The 25,901-nt window shown below is 41.9% G+C and overlaps 1 protein-coding gene across 1 annotated transcript in view; it reads right to left on the bottom strand.

The window, feature by feature from the left end:
• Positions 1–25,901, bottom strand: part of CDYL2 (chromodomain Y like 2) — a 193,829-nt gene that overhangs the window by 53,205 nt on the left and 114,723 nt on the right. The window contains exon 2 of the mRNA XM_063112080.1: positions 8,997–9,588. Within this exon, the coding sequence (XP_062968150.1) occupies positions 8,997–9,588 (592 nt within the window). The remainder of the gene's footprint in view (positions 1–8,996; positions 9,589–25,901) is intronic.

The following is a 25,901-nucleotide window of genomic DNA, read 5'->3' as shown; positions in this document are numbered from 1 at the left end:
AGAGTTATATTAAAAGGCCCCAGATTTCAAAAAACAAACAAACAAAACAGTTTAATTAGAACTCTGGCTCTACCACATTGCCATCCAGGGGTCCGCAGGCCAGTCGACTAACTTCTTAAAGCCTCAGTTTCCTTATCTGTAAATTGGGGATAAAAAGACAACCTAGTTCCTAGAATTGTCAGGATTATCTGAGCTTCTGAATGTAAAATCTTTACCCCAGCACCTGACCCATAGCAAGGGGCTTAATAAATATCCTTGTTGGTGCCTTTGCCATTATTGTCATTATTAATAGCAGCTCTGCTATTAGGAAGGCTTGTACCAGCTTGTGTAAAATAAACACTGTCATGAAATGATGTCACATAGAAAAGCACCATACAATTAGGAAAGTGCTTTGTGTTTTGTAGGAGCTGCTACTTGCCTCTCACCTGTGAAATCAACAAGGGCACGCAAGTCAACGTGAACGCTTGCCAGATGCCTCAAAGTCCATACCAAGTAGATTATTCCATTTAAGTGTATTTTCTAATCCAGATGACAAAATTAATGCTTCTTCACTACCAGTTGGTTTCTTACCCATTCAAGAACATAAACCCATCTGCCTATGCTTTCTTCCCCCAAATTCTCCTACATGCCTGTGGTTAGATGAAGAATGATCCCCCTAAATATGTCCATGTCCTAATCCCTAAGCCTGTGAACATGTTACCTGACACAGCAAAAGGAACTGTGCAGATGTGTTACATCAAGGATTCTGAGATGGGGAGGAGGTCCTCGATTGTCTCGGTGGACCTAATGTAATCACCAGAGCCCTTAGGAGATGGAGGCAGGAGGATCAGAGTCAAAGAGGAAGATGGATGCTGGGAGCAGAAATCAGAGAGACGGGCGGCCATGAGCCAGGGAGTGCGGGCAGCCTTCAGAAACTGAAAAGAGCAAGAAAACAGATCTTACCCCAGTGTAACACTGACCTGACAACCTATTTCAGACTTCTGACTTCCAGAACTGTCAGAGAGTAAGTCGGGGTTATATCAACCACTGCGTTTGTGGTAATTTGTTATAGCAACAATAGGAAAGTAATGCAGTGCCTTTGGTCCAGTAAGACCACCTTGATTGGGAGATGGGAACTTGGGTTCAGGTGTAGGCACTATGGTTGCATTCCAGCTCCACCTTCTGCTACACTCAGACAAACTCCAGCAATACACTGTCTTCTTTGGGCATGAGTTCCTAGTGTGGGAAATACAGCTCGTCAAGGAAATTAAATATGCAGCTTCACAGACAGCACCTAGAAGGCTTCCTGGCACATGGCAAGCACTAGACAAATGGTAGCTATTATTCTTCATTCTACTTGCTATGTTCTTGTTTCCTTTCCTTTAAAAAAAAAAAAGACGGCTATATTGAGATTTATTTTACATACTATAAAATTCACCCATTTAAAGTGCACAATTCAGTGATTTTTAGTATATTTACAGAATTCTATAACCATCACTGTAATCTGGATCCAGAATATTTTTGCTGCCCCAAACTGAAAGCTATACTCATTACCAGTCATTCCCCATTCTCTCCCTCCCCCCAGTCCCTGGCAACCACTAATCTACTTTTCTGTCTCTATACATTCACCTATTCTGGACATTTCACATGAATGGAGTTATGTAATAGGTGGCCTTTTATGTCTTGCATCTTCCACTTAGCAGAATGTTTCTGAGGTTTATCCGTGTTGCAGCATGTGTCAGTATTTCATTTCTTTTTATGACTGAATAACATTCCATTGTATGGAGAGACCACATTGCGCTCATCCATATATCAGTTGATGGATAACTTTACCCTTTCTTTTGCCACTTCTTCTAGTATAGAAATAAATTTTTATAATTTAGGAGTTCCCTTTAAGATTCATAGATGTGTGTGTGTGTGTGTGTGTGTGTGTGTGTGTGTGTGTGTGTGTGTGTGTGTGTGTGTCTATTAATCTAAGACCCTACAGACAATCACCAGGACCAGAGATCCCACCTCCCTAAAGTGCCAAGTCAGCATATTCGATACTCCTAAAGACATCTCAAAGGAAGGCCCAGGGGTATCGGCCAGGACATTGCCCTAGGTACCTGGGAAAGGTTTGCTGACTTGAACCTGAATCCCTGAGGTGCCTTTTTTTCCTTTATAAAACTGGTCACAGACCCCGATAGCTCCAGCATCACTAGAACCAGCATCATGGCCTAACTGCTCCCCTCAGGTCTCTATGTTTAAACCCCTCTAAGCCTCAGTTTCCCCATCCATAAACAAGGTGAGTTATAGGTAACCTTGTTATAGTGCTATGTCAGAGAACCACTGAGGGGATTACATGATAAAGTATGTCAAACACAAAGAGCACAGCTTCACCGGCAGTAGGATCTCAATAAATGTCAGCTGCTCTTGCTGTCACCACCACCAGCACCAGTGTGATCACGATCATTGGTGAAGACTGGCTGTTTGTATGAGCAGTGAGGGGACAAGGAAGGGGGTGGGCACTTGGGGGTCCACCTTGATGGGGAGGAATAGACTTCACATTAGTAAACCGATCTTTATTACTGTTTTGAAGTCCTCCACAGACACTGTACCCCCTTACTGCTTGCACCTGGATGGGTCACCTCTACTTCCCACCCCACCACCCTTGGCTCGCCACTGATGAATGGCCATATGGAAACAGTTCCTAAGACTTTTCTGAGGTAGTTGAGATAGAAAACAACATCTGCAGAGAAAGAAATTAGTTGATTTCTAAACCTTGACAGTGGTCAAGATTCCATCATCCTCTCTGGATGCCAAAATCAAATCCAGGATTCAGAAGCCATGTGAGGAGAGTCGACATCCCCCTTGGATCTACCACAGGTCAAGTTGCTCCTGGTTGGATCGTCAGATTTTCCGTCACGGTCTGGCACTTTCCATCTGACCTAGTGGCCAAGTTGGACAAGGTCTTAACATTGCCACACAAAAGGGTTTTTAATTCATTTGTTAGCACAAGTGACTTAATTGCCATACTTTGAAGACAAAATCCCTTAGGATTTTGTTGTTGTTATTGGTTTGGAAAATCACCTGCTGTTGAAAACCAAAAAGGCTGGTCAAAGTTTGTTGGCCTGGAGTGGGTGATTGAACTGTGTTAAAAGAACACCTGTGCTCAGGGAAATGGACACCTGTGTTAATAAGAGGCTGCCACGTGGACACCCTTTATGGCCTTTCTGTGATTCACTGGACAGTTTGGAACTGCCACCTAGGATGCTCTGTGCCACCCCAAGCCAGTTTCCCAGGCCTCTTCCAGAACAAGCTGGGCACCTTGAAAAGCAGTGGTGATTTTAAAGGTCAAGAACTGGGGTTAAGTTCAGGGCAAATAGTGAGAATTTTCTGTAACAGTCACAATTTTGAGGAAGGATCAAGGGAACTATAAGAATCCAACAAGGGTTATTCAGGACTTTTACTACTGTAATCTTAAGTGAGATTGACCGATAATTTTCCTTTCTCCTCTCTATGTTAGGTCTGGAAATCCAGGTTATAAGGGCCTCATCAAAGGAGCTGGGAGTATTTTCTCTTTTTCTGTTCTCTGCAACAATTTGGATAAGAAAAGGGTTATCTGCTCTAGAACGTTTGGTTAGATTATCTGTTCTAGAACGTTTAAAGTTGCCTATAAAACCATCTGAGTCTTGTGTTAATCCTTTCCTGCTTCTTCTAAGAGCTCTTTAACAATTAATTCAATTTCTTTAATATTTATTTTACTGTTCAGGTTTTCTAGTCCTCCTTTAGTCTGTTTTGTTAAGTTGCATTTTTCTAGGACATTGACTATTTTATCCAGGTTCTCAAGTTGAATGGCATAGTCAGTCATAGTCTCTCAGTCTTAGAAGAATTACATCCTTCCATTAATGAGCAAGGAGGGTATCACAAAGGGGGTCCTGTCCCACCAGCATATTTTTGTCAGTAATCGGGGCCTGGAATCCAGTTGAGGACTGTTTTAGAGGCCAGTTCTGGAGTCAAATTCCCATCCTGGGCACTTGTGAACTCAGTTTCCACCTCTGTAAAATGGGTAGAACAGCAGCAGCTACCTCTCAGGAACACAGAAAGGACTTTGCAAACTCCAAGGCCTCATCTCAGGGAAGTTCCCATACTCTAAAACTTTCAACTTACAACTTCTCATTTGACGAACTTTTAACTTACAAAGTTTTATAAAGGCAGACTCAAGGTCCAGAGCATAAGCATTTCAACTCCCCCTGATACCACCAACTGACTTTCACAACCACCACCTACATTTTCATCTCAGTCGTCTTAGTGCTTATTAGTCTAGGGCAGTGGTTCCCAAAGTGGGCTCCATGGACCAGCAGCAGCATCCGGGAACTTGCTAGAAATGCAGATTCTCAGACTCCACTCCACACCGACTGAATCAGGAAGCTGGGGGTGGGCACAGTGATCTGTTTTAACATGACCTCTGGGGGATTCTGATGCTGTCTCTATGTTTGAGGGGCCCTAGGCTCTCAAAAGCCATAGGGCAATTCCCATGCTTGTGCTTAGTTCTGAAGTGCTTTAAAACACAGTTCTCTATTACGATCAATAAAGGGCAAAATGATAATCATGCTGAAAGAGCGAGTAGGAAGAGATAAACAAACATTCTAGAAGTGAAAACTGAGATCATTTCAGAAATCAATGGAGAGAAAATGGCAAATGCTGCACGCTTGTGTGGGTGACTCGCTCAATGGTAGGAATAATGCTGGAAACACTGAATCGTGCGACATCTGAGACGCACACCTGTGTGACAGACAGCAGTCCTCAAGAAGCAAGGAAAGGATCCTCCAAAATCAAAGAAATGTGGACACGGAGCCACAGGATCAGCAGCTTTGCAGTAATTTGGAGAAAGCTGGGAGTCTGTGTTTTTCTAGAGCTCGGAAGGAAACGATGGCTCCTAGTTATGGATGTTTCCACAGGTTAAAGCTCCTGTGAATCTATAAAAGCATTGATGCTCTGGCCTATTTAGACAAGAAAGCGTTAGCAGTTCTCCTGGACAGAACCACGGGAGGGGTGAGCTAACCCAACAGCTTTTCCATACAGATGAAATTGGTTTTAGGAAAAAGAATAAAAGGTGGGGAGAAAGAGATGCCTAGTAGAAAGTGCATCAGCGAGAAGAAACTATGTCAGGTTTTAAAACTTTAAAGGATGGAATAACATTCCTACATACAAGCTTAAAATCCAAAGGGTAACTCTGGCTTTACCAACACAGGGATCTATGAGCCATCTCTTAAAACCAAACACATCTGCAGGCGCTGCTGTATATACCCGTGGCTGTTCAAATTCCATGTTTAACATGAATAACCCACACCCTGCCCCCAGAGATGTGGATTCATTCAATTGGGGAGGAGCCCATTTTAACAAGCTCCCCAAGGGATACTGAGGCAGATGGTCCCCTGACCACAAAGCCATTTGTCATTACTGGAGAAGAATCAGAATCAAGAGCAGTGCTGAGTCGCTGCATACGCCTCACAAACATTGCTCGGGGAAAATGCAGTCTGCAACCAAAACACCACCCGCTGGAGCCCCAATTTAGCATTTGTTCCCACAGCACAGATCAGGGAAGTCAGCAGTGTAAGTGAGTAATATGTTACATAAGTTGCTTTTCTGTATGCAGAACCTTAACTCACCAAAGAGAACTTAAAAACATATAAAAAGCAGCAGACCACCCCCAAAACAAATGTTGTGTGAGTGCAGCCAAGATACCCCCAGCCCCTTCTGCCAGGCAAAGATTAGCCCTCCTGTGAGCTGCAAACCCCGTTGGCTCACCGTTAGGCCCCTGGGAACTAGATCCTTTGGTCCAGGTCAGGGAAGGCTGGGTTGAGGAAGAGGGTAGGATAAGGACATTGAAGGCTCCACATGGGCATGGACTCTGGCTTCAACAAAGCTTCTCTTTGCCTCAAAATATAAGCAGATCCACATTTTGCATGAGTACACCTCTGATCCCTTACTGGAAAGTTCTGGAACCACAATACCCCCTCTGTCTTGGGTCTTGTCCAAGAACCTCAAACCACTCTCTTTGACATTATGCTTCTCTCTCTGGCAAGGATTCTCAGTCTTTTCCTCTCCCCAGTTACCCCTAGACCTGGATAATAAGCTAGTTCTAACTAGGGTGTTAAAGGCTGACAGTGGATGGGACCATTTATCATGTCAGTGACCACAGAAGATGTCAATGTTGTATGGCAGAGGCATACCATGTATGTAACATACAAGTTACTCCTTCCAAGGAGCCAGCCTCAGATGCCTTCTCAACACAGAGCCAGAGGCAGCCACTCCAACTTACTTGAGAGTAGACTGTAAGTGTCAGAGGGAGAAGTCCTTATCTATCTTTTTATTACTCTATTCCAAGCACCTGGCAAGGTGACTAACTCTTAAGAAGTGCTCAAAAATCCATATTGAACTGCATTAAGTTGACACCTAATGTGGAATTTCATTGCCAACCCGTTTTGCCACAGAGCATGTCTCAAAACACAGTCATCACCTGGGGAAACTGTTATAAGCCCATCTTCTGGGATCCACCCTAGACTTAGTAAATCAGACTATAAGGAAGCTGCATTTTTCACAAGTTGCCAGATAACCTTATGCACATAAAATTTGAGAACCACCGCCCTAACCTTATGGGAGGATCTCATGGGTCACCAAAACTATGGGATGTGATTAAGCAAAAGCACCCTTTTGGAACAACCAGACAGAACAAATTAGAGGCAGGCAGCTTCCCCCTCTTCACCCAGACATGGGCCCAAGCAGAGTGGAGAATATACAACATGAGACAAAAATGAGGAAGACAAGAAATCAGAGACAAGAAAGGTCCAGAATAGCATTTTGCAGTTAACAAGACTACCAAGGACCTCACCAGGCTGGTCCTCCCTTACATCCCCTGGTCATGGGGTACCATTCCCATCACCAGGTCATGAACTGGGGGACATCGATGAGGCACAGGATAGAGAGAAATGACTCGTAGCTCCACCACTTTAAAAGTTGCAAAGGAGGAGAGGCATCCCCTCTTCTAGACATCTGTACAAGTCTGGCTTCTCTCCTTCATGCTACAGTCTGGCAGCTACAGTCAGCAAACCATCCTCCCTCATGCTTCTCCCCTTACTCTGGGGGCAGCCACATTTTGAGCAGGGCAGGGGGCTGCTAACAGCCAGAGTGCAGGTGATGCTGCCCAGGCTCCCTGCGCCTGCACCCAAGGCACCTCCAAACCTCCCCTCGCTATCCTTCCTGAGGCAGGGAACTCTGCTACGGCTAGCAGCTGTCACAGAAACATCAAACACGGATGTTTATGCCAAGCTTCATTTACGCAAGCCCACTTCTCCCTGAGAGATGAATTTTTAAAACAAACAACTTCTACACGTGTTAGCAGGCACAGTCACGTCAGCATCAGGGATCCCCAGACAGAAACGTGACTCACTTTGGAGCAAAGACTGCTACATAAATCCTGTTTGAGTGAAATTCCTCACTCTGGAGAAAGAGGAACCTCAAGGTGGATTGATCAGATTCCCTGGCAAGCTGTCCCCAGTAGAGCATGCTCCCAACACTCCAAACTCCAAAATCGCCATCACCATTCTAAGGTGTGTCTGCTGTGTTGCCCCATCCGGCTCACCAGCCGTCCCACCTGCATCCCACATCCTTATTCCCACACACTCTGGTTCCATCCAGGACGTCTGGTGGCCCTGCTCTGCTGGGCATGGGTTGTCCGCACACATGCAGGATTTCCTGACTTCCCAAGATTTCAGGCTGTGGTGGCTAAAGAGAAAGATGCCACCAGGTAAACACACAGGTATCTGAGAAATGAGAAGTGCCTACAACTGGCACAGACAGCTAGCCTGAAAGACTTGGGCCACAAAGGACTCAGAGGCCATCTGACTACTGAGGAAATGTCAGGTGTGGGAGCTTGAATTCCCTGGTCATTGCCTCCTCTTTCCTTAATTTTGCCTGTAGAGACTTGGTAAGAGGGTGGAATTCCATAGTCTAACACAACACACACAAGTTGTGTTGCTTCCAGGATGGAGTAAGAAGGTGCAAACCAAAAGAATTAGCATAGGATGGGGTCAGGGCAGCAGCATTTAAGGCCCACTATGGTCTGAACATCGGTGCTCCCAGAAAATTCATGTGCTGAAACCTAAACCCCCAATGCAGAAGTACAAATAGGCCTTTATGGGGTGACTAAGTCATGAGGGTTCTACCCTCATAAATGGGATTAGTGCCATAATAAAAGAGGCTGAAGGGAGCTGCCTTGCCCTTCCACCACATGAGGACAGAGAAGGCGCCATCTATGAGGAGCAGGCCCTCACTGGACACCGAATCTGCTGGCACCCTGATCTTGGACTTTCCGGCCTCCAGAACTGTGAGCAATACATTTCTATTGTTTATAAATTCCCCAGGCTAAGGCATTTTGTTTTAACAACCTGAATAGACTATGACAGGAACTGATATAGAAATAAGGCCAGTCATTCATCCTCCCAATAGCTGAGGGGTGAGAGCTCTAGCTTACAGACTGATTTGGTGAATTTCAAGTCCAAACTGGGCCTGAGAAATTGAAACAGACCCCAGAGCAGACCCACCTCTCTAGGCAATACTGCTGGGGACACGATGAGACTGAAATCAAGGGCTGTGCACGGAGCTCTGGAGAGGCATGGCCCTCTGAGGACATGAGTCTCGGGCCCCAGGGGGTGAGGACACTGAGCTGCCCTCAGAAGGGTCTCTAGAATGGTTACCATGGCCTTGGGTGTCTTGCAGTGCAGGCAGGAATTTCCAACCCATTCCAGGCCTCGGCTGGAACATCAGCAGTTTGGCCTCCTCACCTGCACAGGTGTCTGTAACCATGTGGGCATATGACCAGGTCCACATGGCCCTGGGTGAGAGGGATGAAGGGAGAATTACTGTCTAGCTATAAGTCAGGAGGTTGGGGGTCTTACGCATCTCCCTGGGCTGTAGGCAGAGCCCCCTGTCTGCCATGGCCAGAGCCAAACCCAAGAGAAAGAAAAGCCACCAACCGAGCCCGTTTTCCACCAGTGCTGCATGGTTCACATCACATTCACCCACGTCTTGCTCTCCAATGTGGTCGTTCAAATCCAGGCCAGGCTGATGTGATCCATTTCCAAAGTGCCCCTCGTCTTTCTCGGAGCCAGCATCCCCATTTTCCATCCCATTCTGAGCCTTTTTCAGGGGCATTATTTGCAAACCACTGGGGGTAGTCCTGTAAGACACCGTCTTGGCGGCTCTGTCACCTCCCGCAGGGGGCTTGCCTGAATACCCTTTTTTTGGCTTGGACAGGGGAGGGTTGATTCGCTTCCGTTTATGGGAAGTCCCTTTGCTTTTCCCAGGCTCAGAAGGTCTGTGGGAGAGCTTCTCCACTGATGGGCCACGACCGTCACGCAGGAGCTTGGAGGCACCGGACTGCTTCCCTGTTTTCAGCCTCTTGTCCTTGGACACGTGCAGCCCATTGAATTCATCTATGAACTCCTCACAGTGCAAGAGGTGGTGCTCGGGCTCCCACGTGTCCTCCGTGCTCCCATAGCCTTTCCATCGGATGAGATACTCCCATTTTCCTTTCTTATTCTTCCTCTTGTCTACAATCCTTTCGACCTGGGATACAAGACGAGAGGGTCAAAAAGAGAGAAAGAGAGAGAGAGAGAGAGAAGAACAAAGTCAGTCCCAGGCAATGAGAACAGCACAAAGCCTCTGGGATAGAGACATCCACCCCGGCCATGGGGTGAGCCGGTCAATGCCAGAAGCCAACACTTCCAGGCGTGCTCTAGAGGGCCAGTTTATTTTAGAACATCACTGGATGGAAAAGACGCACACAGTCATTTCCCATGATGACACATGACTCCATGCCTGGCCAGTGGCCTCCACATGTCCATCCAGGCTGACTCTTGTTTGAAATTGTGCTGCAAGCCTTCACAAGAGAGCTGTATCCTTTTTGTGGCACCAAAGTAAACTCAGACTTTTTAAGACCAACTTGCTGTGGTTTTTCATCCTTACTTACAATAATAATACTAAGCAACATTGATTGAGCAGTTATGTGGAATGCACTATGCTAATTTATCCCTAATTTAGTATTTATAAAAATACTAATAATTAGTAACATTTACCAGGCACTCATGAGGTAGACACTATACTAAAGACCAGGTCTAGACTCACACATCTCATTTTCTCCTCATGACAACCCGATGAGGTTAAGTAGTTTTTCCATCCCCATTTTACGGGGAGGGTACTAGGGCTTAGAGAGATTATGTAACTTAACCAAGTTCCAAAGCTGATAAGGGCAGAGCTCTCCCCAGACCTATCCTCTAATCACTGGGCCACACTAACCCTTTCAACTGCAAAAAATCTTCCATAATGACCACAAAGGACGTGAATCCAAAAAGCCAATTAATTCTCCCCATGCATCTCCCCCAAGTGCAACAGAAGGACGAAACTAGGAGGCAAGGTGATAGGTAACATTTGCTGAGAACCTACTACGTGCCTTGAATAACCCATGGGTGAATACCATTATTATTCTCGTGTGATAGAGGAAGAGACCGGGTGTGATGTAACTCATCTATGATGCATGGCTAGGATGTGGTGGAGGTGGGATTTGAACCTAGTTGTGTCTGGTTCTAAAGCCATGTGCTGCTGTCTGTTAGGAAACCTCCCCTGTCTTCATGTAATCCCACGGGAAAACATACTTAAGAAAATGCCAGTCCTGATGCTAAGAACTGGTGTGTCTGAGTGCAGGGTATCTGAGGGCTCATCTATTATTCTTGCAACATTGCTGTAAATTTGAAATTTTTAAATTGAAAAAAAAAGTGGTGGAAAATTCCCAATGTTCTACCAAAAAACTGTTAAATTTCAATGAGAAAGTAAACAATTATATTCAAAAGTTTATGATATTTCAATGTCAACAAAATATACATTTCTAGAATGGAATTTTGACCCGATGAAATTAAGTAACAAGTGTGGAAAATGTTATGTCCTTGAAACTTACGATAAGAAAAATATAACATAGGAGGAGGAAAGTGGGTACAGTTTCAGCTGATAATCAGTGAAGATGGGTGCTGGATCCAGGGGGTTCATGACTTGACTATTTATGTTTTCATGTTTGGATTTTTATGTTTAAAATTTGCATAATAAAAAGTAAAATATTTTAAGAAGCAGGATTGTCTCACCAATAGTTTATTTACCACGGAGGCTATGCAAAATAATTAAATGGCTTTCATTGCTTCACACTTAATAATGTAAATAGCTAGGCCACACTGCTTCTTCATAATACTGCCTCTTTGTAAACAATTTTAATTGTTTCCTTAATTGATTTATCTCAACTCAAATTGGCCTATGTCTATTAAATTTTTTTACCTTATAAAATGCTCTGTAAACATCTGTTTTAGATTTATTACATGATTTTTAGATGTATCACACGAACTCTATAACAGTTTTTAAAAAGTAAAATCAGGCCTAACTCATCCAACTTCCAACTTTTGGGTCAAAGAATGAGGCTCACTGAATATTCATTTGTAGTAATGTTTCAGAAAGCCAAGAGTGTTTCTGGAAGAGCCTGCAGCTTTGCCCATTCTGAGGATGTGGAAGAGGTGATATGGATTGAATTGGGTCCCAAAGTTCCATGTATTAGGAACTTAACCCCCACTGTGACAGTGTTAAGAGGGCGGGAAATCCTATTACGGTAATTGAAAGGAGGGGCCTTGAAGAGGTGATTAGATTGTGAGGACCATACCCTAGTGAATGGATTAATCCATTGATAGTTTAGTGATGGTCATGGGTGTGGTTCTGAGGGCTTTAAAAGGAGAGCAAGTGAGGAGGTCAGCCTCCCTCTTGGTCAGCCATTGTGCCATGTGGTACACTGTATCACTGTAGCGTCACCACCCACCAAAGAAGACCCTCACCAGATGTATTCCCTGAACTTTGGACTCCCCAGCTCTGAAACTATAAGCAATAAATATGGTTTCTTTTTTTTTTTTTTTTTTTCCTTTTTGTCTGTTTCGTGACCGGACTCAGCCAGTGAGTGCACCGGCCATTCCTATATAGGATCCGAACTCACGGTGGGAGCATCGCCGCGCTCCCAGCGCCGCACTCTCCCGAGTGCGCCATGGGCTCGGCCCTAAATATGGTTTCTTTACAAATTACTCAGTTTCAGGTATTTCTGTTATAAGCAACAGAAACGAACTGATACAAGGGGAAAACCCTCCACAGGTTTAGAGAGAGGAAAGTGAACAACCCAGCACTGCCTGAAATTGCAGCACTCCTGAGGACATGATCCTAGCAGTGCCAGCAGCAAGCCCAAATATTTCTTGAGTGTTAAGTGATGTATATTGGCATGGAGGCCTCCAGCTCTAGAAAGCATGTGTTCAGCTCCCAGGATGGAGAAATTTCTTCCCCAGGACAAAGCAGAGGACCATATTAGACAAACAGCCAACACAGTGGGTAAGTGGGTGGGTGGATGGATGGATGAGTAGATGGCTAGATGGACAGATGAGTGGATACACAGGTGATGGGTGAAAGGCTGGGTAGAGAGGTGGATTCATGAATGGATGGGTGGATAGATGGATGGAAGTCACTTACCAAAGTGAGCTTAGGGTAATATTTAAGAACACAGGCTTTGGAGCAAGACTTTCTGGTTTAAATCCCCTGCTAAGCCTCTTACCATGTGTTTTTCAGCAAGTTACTAAACCTCTTCAGGCCTCAGATGACTCATCTAGCAAGGAGGAAGTAACAGAGCTCACAGGGTGCTTGTGGAAAATATACAAAGATATATATGTGCATTCTACAGTAAAGGTCACTTAATTTTGCATAGCCTCCTGTGACCACAAAACTTGGTGGTGCCTACAGACAGAATGCTTCCCCACCCTGCAGATCATGAGCCCTCAGGACAATCAACTCCTCCCTGGGAAGAGATAGTCCATCTACTTAGATAAGTCCTTCCAAGTATGGAAGATTCTACACTTAGTAAGGCTGTTTGAGAAGCCTGGGGAGTCAACAAGCGTGCAGGGTCTAGATGGCCATTGAGGGACACACTGGAGGGAGGGTTTGGTTTTGTTCCCTCTAAGTTACTGGACTTTTCAATCACAAAATTATAAGTTGCTTTATGGGAGACAGAAAGGGCCACTGCTTGCACCCCTGCTTGTCCTACTCCCAGAGCCACTGGGTGGCTTGAAAACCATCTCTAGTTCAATTAACCCAACACTGACGATGAGCAGTATTAACAGGACCATCCCTAGTAGCCTGATGTGTAAGGCAAAACTGTTGGCTCCACCATTTTCTATCCATAAGACCCTGTGCAAGTTGCCCAAACTCTCTGGGCCTTGATGTCCCTATCCGTAAAATAGATTTAATAAAGATGATGATGATAATAATGCCATTAAGCAGCAGCTGCAACTAGTTGCAGAATTGCTGGGGAAACTGAAAGGAACACCACAAAGCACTACAAGAAAATGAGGGGGATGGCTCTGAGGTCTATGAAACTTCAGTTGATAAAATGCTTTTATATACATTATTTATCCACAGTTTTAAAAAAGCAAACAAAAGTTTTTTCAGGTTGAGAAAAACAATTGCTTTTCCTGAAAGACCAAAATACCCACAAGGAGATCAGAGGAAAGCTGGCCCCCAAATACCCATCATACTTTGAACTCCGTCATCTCCTGGGACTGAATCTCCTTTACATCCCTGTGTACGTTTTCTGACCCTCTTTCCCTCATCTCAGGAGCATCTCAAACAGAACCTGAATTCTAATTCATTCTGCTGGCAACAAAAACCCAAGTCATTCAGGACTTGATCTTGCATTATGATTGCAACATTCTCTGTCTGGAAAATGCTTTCTTCTCCTGAAGCTCCCCCAAACCTCCTCCACTGTCTCCTAATTCCTCACACCTGCTGAATACAGAGAACTGGCTCCCCTGGTCCCAGCAGCTCTGTCTCCTGATGCACACCTCCACCCTACCTGCAGACTACCTGCATTTCCTGAAGCTCAGTCCTTCCAAATGGAAATGATCACTAATTCCCTTCCCTTGTACTTGTACATATTAACTAATCGATGAAGGATATGTCTAAATTATGTGCACACAAACTCACCAGCTTCTTTTTTCGAAGATAAGCAATCTGGAATGCTGAACTATTCCTTAGAGTTCAACCAAATCACTAATTAACATTTACTCTCTATGATCCCAGCTAATGTGAGACTATTCTACTGAAGGTGGGGGCTGGGAAATTCTGATGCAATTATTCCTGGCACCACGATGACACACGGATGGCTGTCTCATTAGGATTAACAATGATGACAATCACCTTAATTGGTACGCTAAGTTCCAGCAACTGTGTTAATCACTTACAAGGTGTTAAATCTCATCTTTATACCCTGTCTTTCAGCTGGACATTATTCTTGCCATTCGACAAGTGAGGAAATTGAGGCTCAGAGAAGGTAGGTAACTTTCTCTCAATGGTACAGCCAGTACTTTGAACCCAAATCTGTCTGACTCCACAGCCCCAGTTCCAGGCCACCTGGCCACACTTCACCAGTGGGAAGCCATCAGACAAGGTAGCGCCCACAAAGAGCCAACTGTGTGGACCAGCATCACGAGGGAATGGGCAGTAAACCCTAACCCCTTCAAGAGCTCTTTGATGAGTGTCAACACACAAGGCAGCAGTAAGCTGCGGGAAACCATGTAGACCACCAACATGGCACTCACAGGTGGGGTGGTGGGGAGCAGCCCTTAAAAGAGTGAGCACAAAAAAAGTAGGAGAAAAAAAAAAGAGTGAGCAGAAAGTAATACGTAATAACAAATACGGAAAGTATCCTGGTGGCAAAGGGGAAGGTGTCATGAGAAGCGAAGGCATAGGAGACGGGACTACTTCAAATCAGATGGTCAGGAAACCTCCTCTGAGAAAGGACAGTGTAAACTGAGAGCAAACTGGGCCTTCAGAGAAGGAGAAAACAGGACCATGAGAGGCCTTTCCCAGCAGGGGAAGGTCACCCTGCTTTTTTCTCAGCCTCCCACTAGCAGGCTAATAAAACACCACCACCGCCTAACATTTATTCAGCATTTACTAAGTGTCGCCACTGTTGTACATGATCTCCATATATTAACTCATTTAATCTTCAAATAACCCAACAAGGCAGGTAATTTTATTTGCTTTTTTTATAGAGGATAAAACTAAGGCACCCAGAAGTTAAGGACATTGGCCAGGTCCCCACCTCTGATAAGCGTCGAGAGCGAAGACTTGGTCCCATGCATCTTGGCACCAAATCCCATGCTGTCAACAACTACGTTACCTAGACCTCCCACTCTGCACTGTGGGCCCAACCTGACTGAGGCTGGCAGCATATCTGCGCTCCAGGGTCTCCCCTTTAACTGCTGCCAGGTTCACTGAAAACCTGTGGCACCGCCACATAGTTTAAAATTAATCTCCTGAGCGTGATTCTCCTGTGGTCCCCAAGCATGCCATGGGAACATTCCTCCCCCTCTGCTTCAATTCTTCATTGGCTCAAATGAAAACAGATTAATCATCAGTCATATTCCCTCTCCCAGCTTCCCACCAAACCAAGACAGTAGATAAAACTGCAATAGTTCTGGAACCCAGGATTACCAACCAAAGACTTTCCAGAGTCTTGAAGGAATACTCCCCCACTCCTCACCCACCCCTACAACAGATGGGGTTGGACTGAGAAACTGTGAGTTACTAGTACATATCAAAAATAATAATAATAATAATAAAGGAAGATGTCCATGCCTGCTATCTGCCCACACATACAGCAGAGCAGACAAAACATAGCTTGTACCCCTGATTCTGGACCTCAAATCCCACTCCATAAGGACCTCTCTTCGCACATCCTTTTAATATCCTGGGACAACTCCCTTGGGGATGGAAGGGCACAGGCACTCCATCATTACAACTTGGGGTATGAAGTCCTCAGGAAGGATAAAGACAAGGCAAGTTCATGAGGCAGCCTGGCATGAGCTATTTAAAGTCTGGAAGACTGTGATTGCTTCAGATTATCTAGGGAGAGAGGAAGGCAGTAAGAATAAGAGTCTTTGCAGGCTCAGTCCAGCAAAACTACTGCAAGGGAAATGGTTGCCACGCCAAAAAAAAAATTTGCTCAGAGCCATGTAAATCAAGCTAGCTGTTGAGTGAGGGCCTGACTGGGTGACTCCATAGCACCCAAGTGCTGAGGGGGACCAAGAGGAATTTCCACACCTACTCTGTTGGAAAACACTACACCTGGCAGGACCTCTCTTTGATCAAGCACACACACACACACAAACTAGTAATAGCAACATCATCTCAGGAGATAGTTAGAAAAATTTCTAAAACATACAAGAACATGATCATAACTAAAAATTCTCAGTGAAATCATACAATGAAAAGTACTACTTTTTACATTTTTAGATAGCATTTGTGGAATGTTTTCTAAGACTACAGAAAATCTGACCTTTGTTATTAAAAGTGAGAAAGAGATACATGATGAAATGAAACCAATAGGTTGAAAAGGAAACTGAAATGAGGATTCATTTATGTAAGAAAGGAGGTAAAGGAACCAAAGAAAAAAATGCAAGCAAGGGAATAAAATTCCCACTGGAACCAGGAAAGGACAGAATCAACATGCAGAAAATCACATCAGTGATGTGGACTACATACTTGAAAAGCTTTCCAAGACTGCAGGAGAAAAGGACACAGAGATTTTAAAGAAAACATTAAAGAAGATGACAACAGACATCTAGGAGAGTTAACTGGCATCCAACAAGTATAAGTCCAGCAGAGAGTAAAAATAAAAATGGGACAGAAATGCTAATCAACACATGATAGAAGAATCTCTATTTCCTGAGCCTGCAGGTCAAAAGAAGATCTCAGTAATGGGGGAAGGGGACGCTGAGAATGTATCAACTTTATTTCCATCCTTGCAAAACTACTTCATTTCAAAAAATTCAAGTCCCTGCCCTCACACCCCAACTCTCCCCTATCCAAAATGATAGGAATAAAAATCAGACTGATATCAGAGAACACTAAATACTGGAACACACACTGAAGAAATAAATATTACAAACTCAAAAATTCTATAACCAGTTAAATGGTCCTTCAGATGAGAAGGAAGGAGGAAGACATCACATGACTTAGGGGACAAAAAATAAACTACCCATTAAAAAAACTACTCAAACAAGTACTTCAAAAAATGATTTTAAACCTAAACTGTTTAACTTAAAACTCAAGTAAGTGCAGTAAGGATACATCCAAGGATTAATGCTAAACAATGATACTAAATGAATATTTAGAGTTAAGTCTAAATAATTGCTATAATTATGACACTATTGAAAGCAAATATAAAATAATTCTCAAAGAATTATTTGCATATAAAATGTAAAAATGGAAAGCAAAAATATGATACTGTGATTTTTAAACACCAAGTTAATATAACAAGTACAGGAAGTGATCCTACATGAAGGAAAGTAAAAACTTAACTGTATGATTTTTGCATTTTAGTTCCAGAGAAACATGTTTGTGTATAATGTGAAAACAGTTATTTACCTCTGAGAGAGAAAAATATGTCCATACACTGACATGAATGATCATAGCATTTTTATTCATAATACATAAAAATTGGAAAAATGCAAATATTGTAATAAGTGAATAAATAAACTGTAGTATATTTATGCAATGGAATACTACTCAGTAATAAAAAGGAATGGACTACTGATATAGACAACAGCTGGGAATAAACTCACAGGCTGAATGAAAGAGGCCAGACACAGAAGAGCACATACGGGGCAAAACTCAGCTACAGTGATCGAGATCAGACCAGTGGCTGCCTGGAGTAGGGATGGAGAGGGACTGAAAAGGCCACAAGGACACTTCCTGGGAAGATGAATGTATTCTATAATTTGATTAGAGTGGTGGTATTTTCATCTGTCAAAAGTCACCTTTACACTGAAAATGGGTGAGTTTTATTGCATGTAAATTATGCCTCTTGTTGCTTAGAAAACATAAATGAAACACAAAGAAATAAAAAGAGGAAATACACATTTCAAATGAAATCAGAAAATGGAAACAAGGTCCATATTGCAAAAGACATTTTAAAAATGAAATAGCATTAAAGGACAAAAGCCAAAAAGCATTAAATAAGAAAGAAGAAATAAGACCAACTCTTTTATTTTTAAAAAAACAAAATTCCTTATGTGAATGTTTGCAGGGGCTTTATGCATCATTTCCAAAAACTGGAAACAACCAAGATATCCTTCAACAGGTGAACAGATAAACAAACTGCAGCACATCCATATACTAGAATACCACTCAGACTTCCTGGGCTAGGCGGTGCAGAGCAGGGTCTTGAAGGCCCAGCTGATAGACGAGGGTTGCAGAAGACACGTCCCAGCCCAGCCCAGTGCGCACAGAGTGGGGAGACATCCGGCTAGGGAGAGGGAGACTTGACAGAAACCACACACCCTGTGGGGTCGCCACTGCGTGATCCAACAGCCTGGGCCAAAGCACACGGAACAGGGAGAAGTCCTGCACAGGAAGTGGAAGGTCAGCAGAGACCACACACCCTGCGGTACCACCCCGTGATCCAGCAGCCCAGCAGAGTCTAAGCTGACCAGAGAGGTGGCTCCCCAGAGAGGCCCAAGACCCAAGGCAACCACACACACAAGGCACTAGAGGCCAACTGAGCAGTCACGGAGGTAGCCATACCAAATTGGCAACCACAGCAACATCTTAGTTAGTCAATAGTCTCAAAAGGGTGGACTGTGAAACCCCCTGCCACAATAAATAAACATCAAAAAAAAAAGATACCAGAAATACAAAAATCAAGAAAGTACACCACCAAAAGTTACTAAATCTCAAACTCTAGATCCTATAGAACAAGAAGCCCTTGAAATGACTGACAAGGAATTTCGAGTGATAATTCTAAGGAAACTGAATGAGATACAAGAAAACTCAGCTAGATATCAAGATGAAACGAGGAAAAGTATACAGGACCTGAAAGAGGAAATGTTCAAGGAAATCAATGTCCTGAAAAAAAATGTAGCAGAACTTGCTGAACTGAAGAAGTTATTCAGCGAAATAAAAAACACAATGGAGAGTTTAACCAGCAGGCTTGTCAAAGTTGAAGAGAGAACCCCTGAACTTGAAGATGGGCTGTTTGAAATAACACAAGCAGACAAAAAGAAAGAAAAAAGAATCAAGGACATTGAAGAAAATCTGAGAGAGATATCAGACAACCTTAAGCGTTTAAATATCTGAGTCATGGGTATTCCAGAAGGGGAGGAAAATGGAGATTGCATTGAAAACATATTCAACAAAATAGTGGCAGAAAACTTCCCAGGTATAGGAAAAATTACAGATCTTCAGATCCAGGAAGCTCAACAATTTCCAAACATATTCAACCCAAAAAGGCCTTCTCCAAGACATGTTATAGTCAAATTGGCAAAACTCAGAGACAAAGAGAGAATCTTAAAAGCTGCAAGAGAGAAGCGTCAAATCACCTATAAGGGAGCCCCAATCAGGCTAACATCAGACTTTTCATCCCAAACCCTAAAAGCTAGAAAGGAATGCGATGATATATTCAAAATACTGAAAGACAAAGATTGCCAGCCAAGAATACTCTACCCTACAAGGCTATGCTTCCGAAATGAAGGGCAAATAGTATATTTCTCAGACAAACAAAAACTGTGGGAGTTCACTACCACACGACCACCCTTACAAGAAATACTCAAGGGAATACTGGGTTTGGTTCCTAAAAAATAATTACCACTGCCATAAAAACCCAAGAAAAATCAAAACCCACTACTATAATAAAAATGGCATCCATGAAGAGAAAACAAACAAAAACACTATCTACAACCTAAGGAACCAACAAACACAGAAACCAAACAGTAAATCAGAAAGCAAGGAACAAAAGACACCTAAGACAACCAAACAACCAATAAAATGCTAGGAATAAATCAACACCTTTCAATAACAACTCTTAATGTAAAAGGCTTAAATTCCCCAATCAAAAGACACAGACTGGCTGACTGGATTAAAAAGGAGGACCCAGGGCTGAGCCCGTGGCGCACTCGGTAGCGTGCGGCGCTAGCAGCGCGGCGTCGCTCCCGCCGCCGCGGGTTCGGATCCTATATAAGGATGACTGGTGCACTCACTGGCTGAGCGCCGGTCACGGAAAAAAAAAAAAAACAAACAAAAAAAAAAAAAACAAATAAAAAGGAGGACCCAAATATATGCTGCCTACAAGAGACCCTTCTCACCCATAAAGATTCACATAGACTAAGAGTGAAAGGATGGAAAAAGATTTACCATGCAAACAGAAAAGAAAAACAAGCTGGAGTAGCTATTCTTATATCTGACAAAATAGACTTTAAACTAAAAACCATAAAAAGAGACAATGAGGGACACTATTTAATGATAAAAGGACTGATGCATCAAGAAGACATAACAATCATAAATATGTACGCACCCAATGTTGGAGCAGCCAGATTTATAAAACAACCTCTATTAGACCTAAAGAAGGAAATAAACACTAATACCATAATAGCAGGGGACCTGAACACCCCACTGTCAATATTAGACAGATCATCTAGGCAAAGAATCAGTAGAGAAACACAAGATCTAAACAATACTCTAAACCAATTGGAATTGGCAGATATCTACAGAACATTCCATCCAACAACCTCAGAATATTCATTCTTCTCATCAGCACATGGATCATTCTCCAGGATAGATCACATATTAGGTCACAAATCAAGCCTCAATAAATTCAAAAAAGTTGAAATTGTCCCATGTATTTTCTCAGACCACAATGGATTAAAACTAGAAATTAATAACAAACGAAACTCTGGAAACTATACAAACACATGGAAATTAAACAGCAATCTACTTAATGACATATTTGTCCAAGAAGAAATCAAGCAGGAAATCCAAAAATTTATTGAAACTAATGAAAATAATGATACATCATACCAAAACCTGTGGGATACTGCAAAAGCAGTATTAAGGGGGAAATTTATTGCATTAAATGCTCACCTCAGAAGAATGGAAAGATGGCAAGTGAAAAACCTAACACTTCACCTTAAAGAACTAGAAAAACAAGAACAATCCAAACCTAAAGTTAGCAGACGGAAAGAAATCATTAAGATCAGAGCAGAACTGAATGAAATTGAAACCAAAAAAACAATACAAAAGATCAATGAATCAAAAAGTTGGTTTTCTGAAAAGATAAATAAAATTGACAAACCATTAGCATGACTAACAAAAAAAAGAAGAGAGAAGATTCAAATAACAAAATTAAGAAATGAAAAAGGCGATATAACAACTGATTCATCTGAAATACAAGGAATCATTCGAGACTAATATAAACAACTATACTCCAACAAATTTGAAAATCTGGAGGAAATGGATAAATTTCTGGACACACACAAGCTCCCAAAACTGAACCATGAAGACGTAGAAAATTTGAACAGACCAATAACAATAAAGGAGATTGAAGCTGTTATCAGAAGGCTCCCAACAAAGAAAAGCCCAGGACCAGATGGATTCACAGCAGAATTTTACCAAACATTCAAACAGGAATTGACACCGATTCTTTACAAACTATTCCAAAAGATTGAAATGGATGCAAATCTCCCAAACTCATTCTATGAAGCAAATATCATCCTGATACCAAAACCAGGTAAAGATATAACCGAAAAAGAAAACTACAGGCCCATATCCTTGATGAATATAGATGCTAAAATCCTCACTAAAATACTAGCAAACAGAATACAGCAACACATACGTAAAATTATTCACCACGATCAAGTGGGATTCATCCCAGGGATGCAAGGTTGGTTCAACATACGCAAATCAATAAATGTGATACAACATATTAATAAAGTCAAACACAAGGACCATATGATCATCTCTATAGATGCTGAAAAAGCATTTGATAAAATTCAGCACTCATTCATGACAAAGACCCTCTATAAGTTAGGTATAGAGGGAAAGTATCTCAACATAATTAAAGCCATAGATGACAAACCCACTGCCAATATCATCCTGAATGGGGAAAAGCTGAAAGCTTTTCCTTTAAGAACAGGAACTAGACAAGGATGCCCACTCTCACCACTCCTATTCAGCAGTGTTGGAAGCACTAGCCAGAGAAATCAGAGAAGAGAAGGAAATAAAGGGCATCCAGATTGGAAAAGATGAAGTCAAACTGTCCCTGTTTGCAGATGACATGATCCTATATATTGAACAGCCTAAAACCCCTACAAAAAAACTCTTGGAATTGATAAATGACTTCAGCACAGTAGCAGGATACAAAATCAACACACAAAAATCAGTAGCTTTTCTTTTCTCCAATAGTGAACATGCAGAATGAGAAATCAAGAAAGCCTGCCCATTTACAATAGCCACAAAAAAATAAAATACTTAGGAGTTGAGTTAACCAAGGAGGTGAAAAATCTCTATAATGAGGACTACAAACCACTGCTGAGAGAAATTAGAGAGGATACAAGAAGATGGAAAGATATCCCATGCTCTTGGATTGGAAGAATCAACATAGTGAAAATGTCCATACTACCCAAAGTGATATACAAATTCAATGCAATCCCCATCAAAATTACAAAGACATTTTTCTCAGAAATGGAAAGAACTATCCAGTCATTTATATAGAATAATAAAAGACCACGCATAGCCAAAGCAATGCTGAGCAAAAAAAATAAAGCTGGAGGCATAATACTACCTGACTTTAAGCTAGACTACAAAGCTATAATAACCAAAACAGCATGGTACTGGCATAAAAACAGACACACTGATCAATGGAATAGAATAGAGAATCCAGAAATCAACCCACACACTTACTGCCATCTGATCTTTGACAAAGGCACCAAGCCTATTCACTGGGGAAGGGACTGCCTCTTCAGCAAATGGTGCTTGGAGAACTGGATATCCATATGCAGGAGAGTGAAACTAGACCCATACCTCTCACCATATACTAAAATCAACTCAAAATGGATTAAGGATTTAAATATACACCCTGAAACAATAAAACTTCTTAAAGAAAACATAGGAGAAACACTTCAGGAAATAGGACTGGACACAGACTTCATGAACACGACCCCAAAAGCACGGGCAACCAAAGGAAAAATAAACAAATGGGATTATATCAAACTAAAAAGCTTCTGCACAGCAAAAGAAACAATTAACAGAGTTAAAAGACAACCAACAGAGTGGGAGAAAATATTTGCAAAATATATATCTGACAAAGGATTAATATCCAGAATATATAAGGAACTCAAACAACTTTACAAGAAAAAAACAAGCAACCCAATTAAAAAATGGGCAAAAGAGCTAAGTAGGCATTTCTCTAAGGAAGATATACAAATGGCCAACAGACACATGAAAAAATGCTCAACATCACTCAGCACCCGGGAAATGCAAATCAAAACCACACCGACATACCATCTAACCCTAGTTAGGATGGCTAAAATCCTAAAGACTCTGAACGATAAATGCTGGCAAGGTTGCGGAGAAAAAGGAACTCTCATACATTGTTGGTGGGACTGCAAAATGGTGCAGGCTCTATGGAAAATGGTATGGAGGTTCCTCAAACAATTCCAGATAGATCTACCATACGACCCAGCTATCCCACTGCTGGGAATATACCCAGAGGAATGGAAATCATCAAGTCGAAGGTATACCTGTTCTCCAATGTTCACCGCAGCACTCTTTACAATAGCCAAGAGTTGGAACCAGCCCAAATGTCCATCATCGGATGAGTGGATACAGAAAATGTGGTACATCTACACAATGGAATACTACTCAGCTATAAAAACGAATGAAATACTGCCATTTGCAACAACATGGATGGACCTTGAGAGAATTATATTAAGTGAAACAAGTCAGGCACAGAAAGAGAAATACCACATGTTCTCACTTATTGGTGGGAGCTAAAAATTAATATATAAATTCACACACACACACACACCCCAAAAAAAAGGGGGGGGGAAGAAGATATAACAACCACAATTACTTGAAGTTGATACGACAAGCAAACAGAAAGGACATTGTTGGGGGGGAGGGTGGAGGGAGAAGGGAGGGAGGTTTTGGTGATGGGGAGCAATAATCAGCCACAATGTATATCGACAAAATAAAATTTAAAAAATAAATAAAATAAAATAAAATAGAATACCACTCTGAAATAAAAGGGAGCAAGCTATTGACTGGCACAGCAACATGAATGAATCTTAAATTCATTTTGCTAAGTGAACGAAGCCACACCCAAAAAGCAGTATATTTTATGATTCTGTTTGTATGATATTCTAGGAAAGAAAAAAGTATAGATATGGAGAAAAGAGTCATAGCTGCAGGGTTCAAGGGAGAAGAGGGTGATTACAAATTGGCTGCACAAGTAAATTTTTAGGTGATGAAACTGTCCTGTGTAGTACTGTGGTGGTGGATGACTCTGTGCATTTGTCAAAAACCACAGAGCTAGAGAGCACAAAACAGTGACCTTCTCTGTACACATTTTTTTTTTAATCAACCAGGATGTTGGGGCTCCCCAGGATGGATGCAGCCTGCGACAACTGAATCTCACTGTATTACAAATGTATGATACAAACTAAATGCAAGCGATAGGAAAAAGGAGCTGACCCCAGTAACTTTGGAAAACAGTGTTTTAACTGGGAAACACAAAGACAAAGAACAAAAAGAACTGCACACAACACTGCACTCTAGTTGGTAAATTTGTTTCTCACACAGTTACACAAAATAAAGAAATAACCCCACATACACTCTAGGTATGTACAAATAAGTAATTAAATTGTAGGTAATGGAAGCCAAGTAGACACAAAAGGCATAAATAAGCTAAAGGGGAAGACTAGAATGAAGTCTGGAATACTAGATTACAGTCAGAGACATCAGTGTAATATATATATATATATACACACACACATACATATATATATATATACACACACACACATACATATATATATACACACACACATATAGATAAACACAGAAATACCGATACATATGTACATGGCTTTAGCATACACACAGAATATTTCCTACATCTTTCCTCTGAAAGGGCCAAGAAGCAGTGACATCCCAGTAGCAATAAACACATCCAGCACAAAGATGTTGATTTCCAAATATCTTTCTCCAGTAAAAGGAACCAGGTAGAGCTCCCTAAAGAAATGTCTAATTCCAGGGCTGGGACCAAATATATTCAAAATGAGCCTGAAGGATCTTGTAGTGCCAGAAAGAAAGAAAGTGCTCCCCCCAAAATGAATAAATAAACCCACGATGATAGGGGTATATCAAAGGAGCCAACTGAAACAGATCCCGATGGCCAACACTGGAAAAATTTGAATAGCAAAATAATGATAGTACTACATTATAACCCAAAGAATAAAATAAATATCCATGAGTCCATCTGATATAAATAAATGAATTTATCAGTAGTTGGCAAGCTATAGTCTATAGGCCAAATCTGGCCTGATGCCTATTTTTGGAAATAAAGTTTTATTGGGACACACCCATGCCCATGTATGTATGTAATATCTGTGGCTGCTTTTATACTATAATGCTAGAGTTGAGTTGTGACAGAAACTGTAGGACCTACAAATATTTACTACCTGGCCCATTACAGAAAAAGTTTGCTGACCCTGGAATAAATAAACAAATAGGGGACACGGGAAGAATATTCCTTTCAGAAGAATTCCAAATAATAAATGTAAAAAGAATAAGGGAGATAGAAAAATCACCATTAGAATATCACATTAATAATTGCTACAGGCAAAATTCACAGATGGGTACTAAATTAGTGGGTAAAACTTTAAAAAGAAATAGGATATTTGCAAAGCCTCAAACAACTCGCCTGACATATTTAAGTAGAATGATGCTTTTAACAGATATACATGAATTGGTACACCTCC

Source organism: Cynocephalus volans, chromosome 10 (assembly GCF_027409185.1).
Source record: "Cynocephalus volans isolate mCynVol1 chromosome 10, mCynVol1.pri, whole genome shotgun sequence".
Lineage (NCBI taxonomy): Eukaryota > Metazoa > Chordata > Mammalia > Dermoptera > Cynocephalidae > Cynocephalus > Cynocephalus volans.
This window is presented reverse-complemented; position numbering and strand designations above follow the sequence as displayed.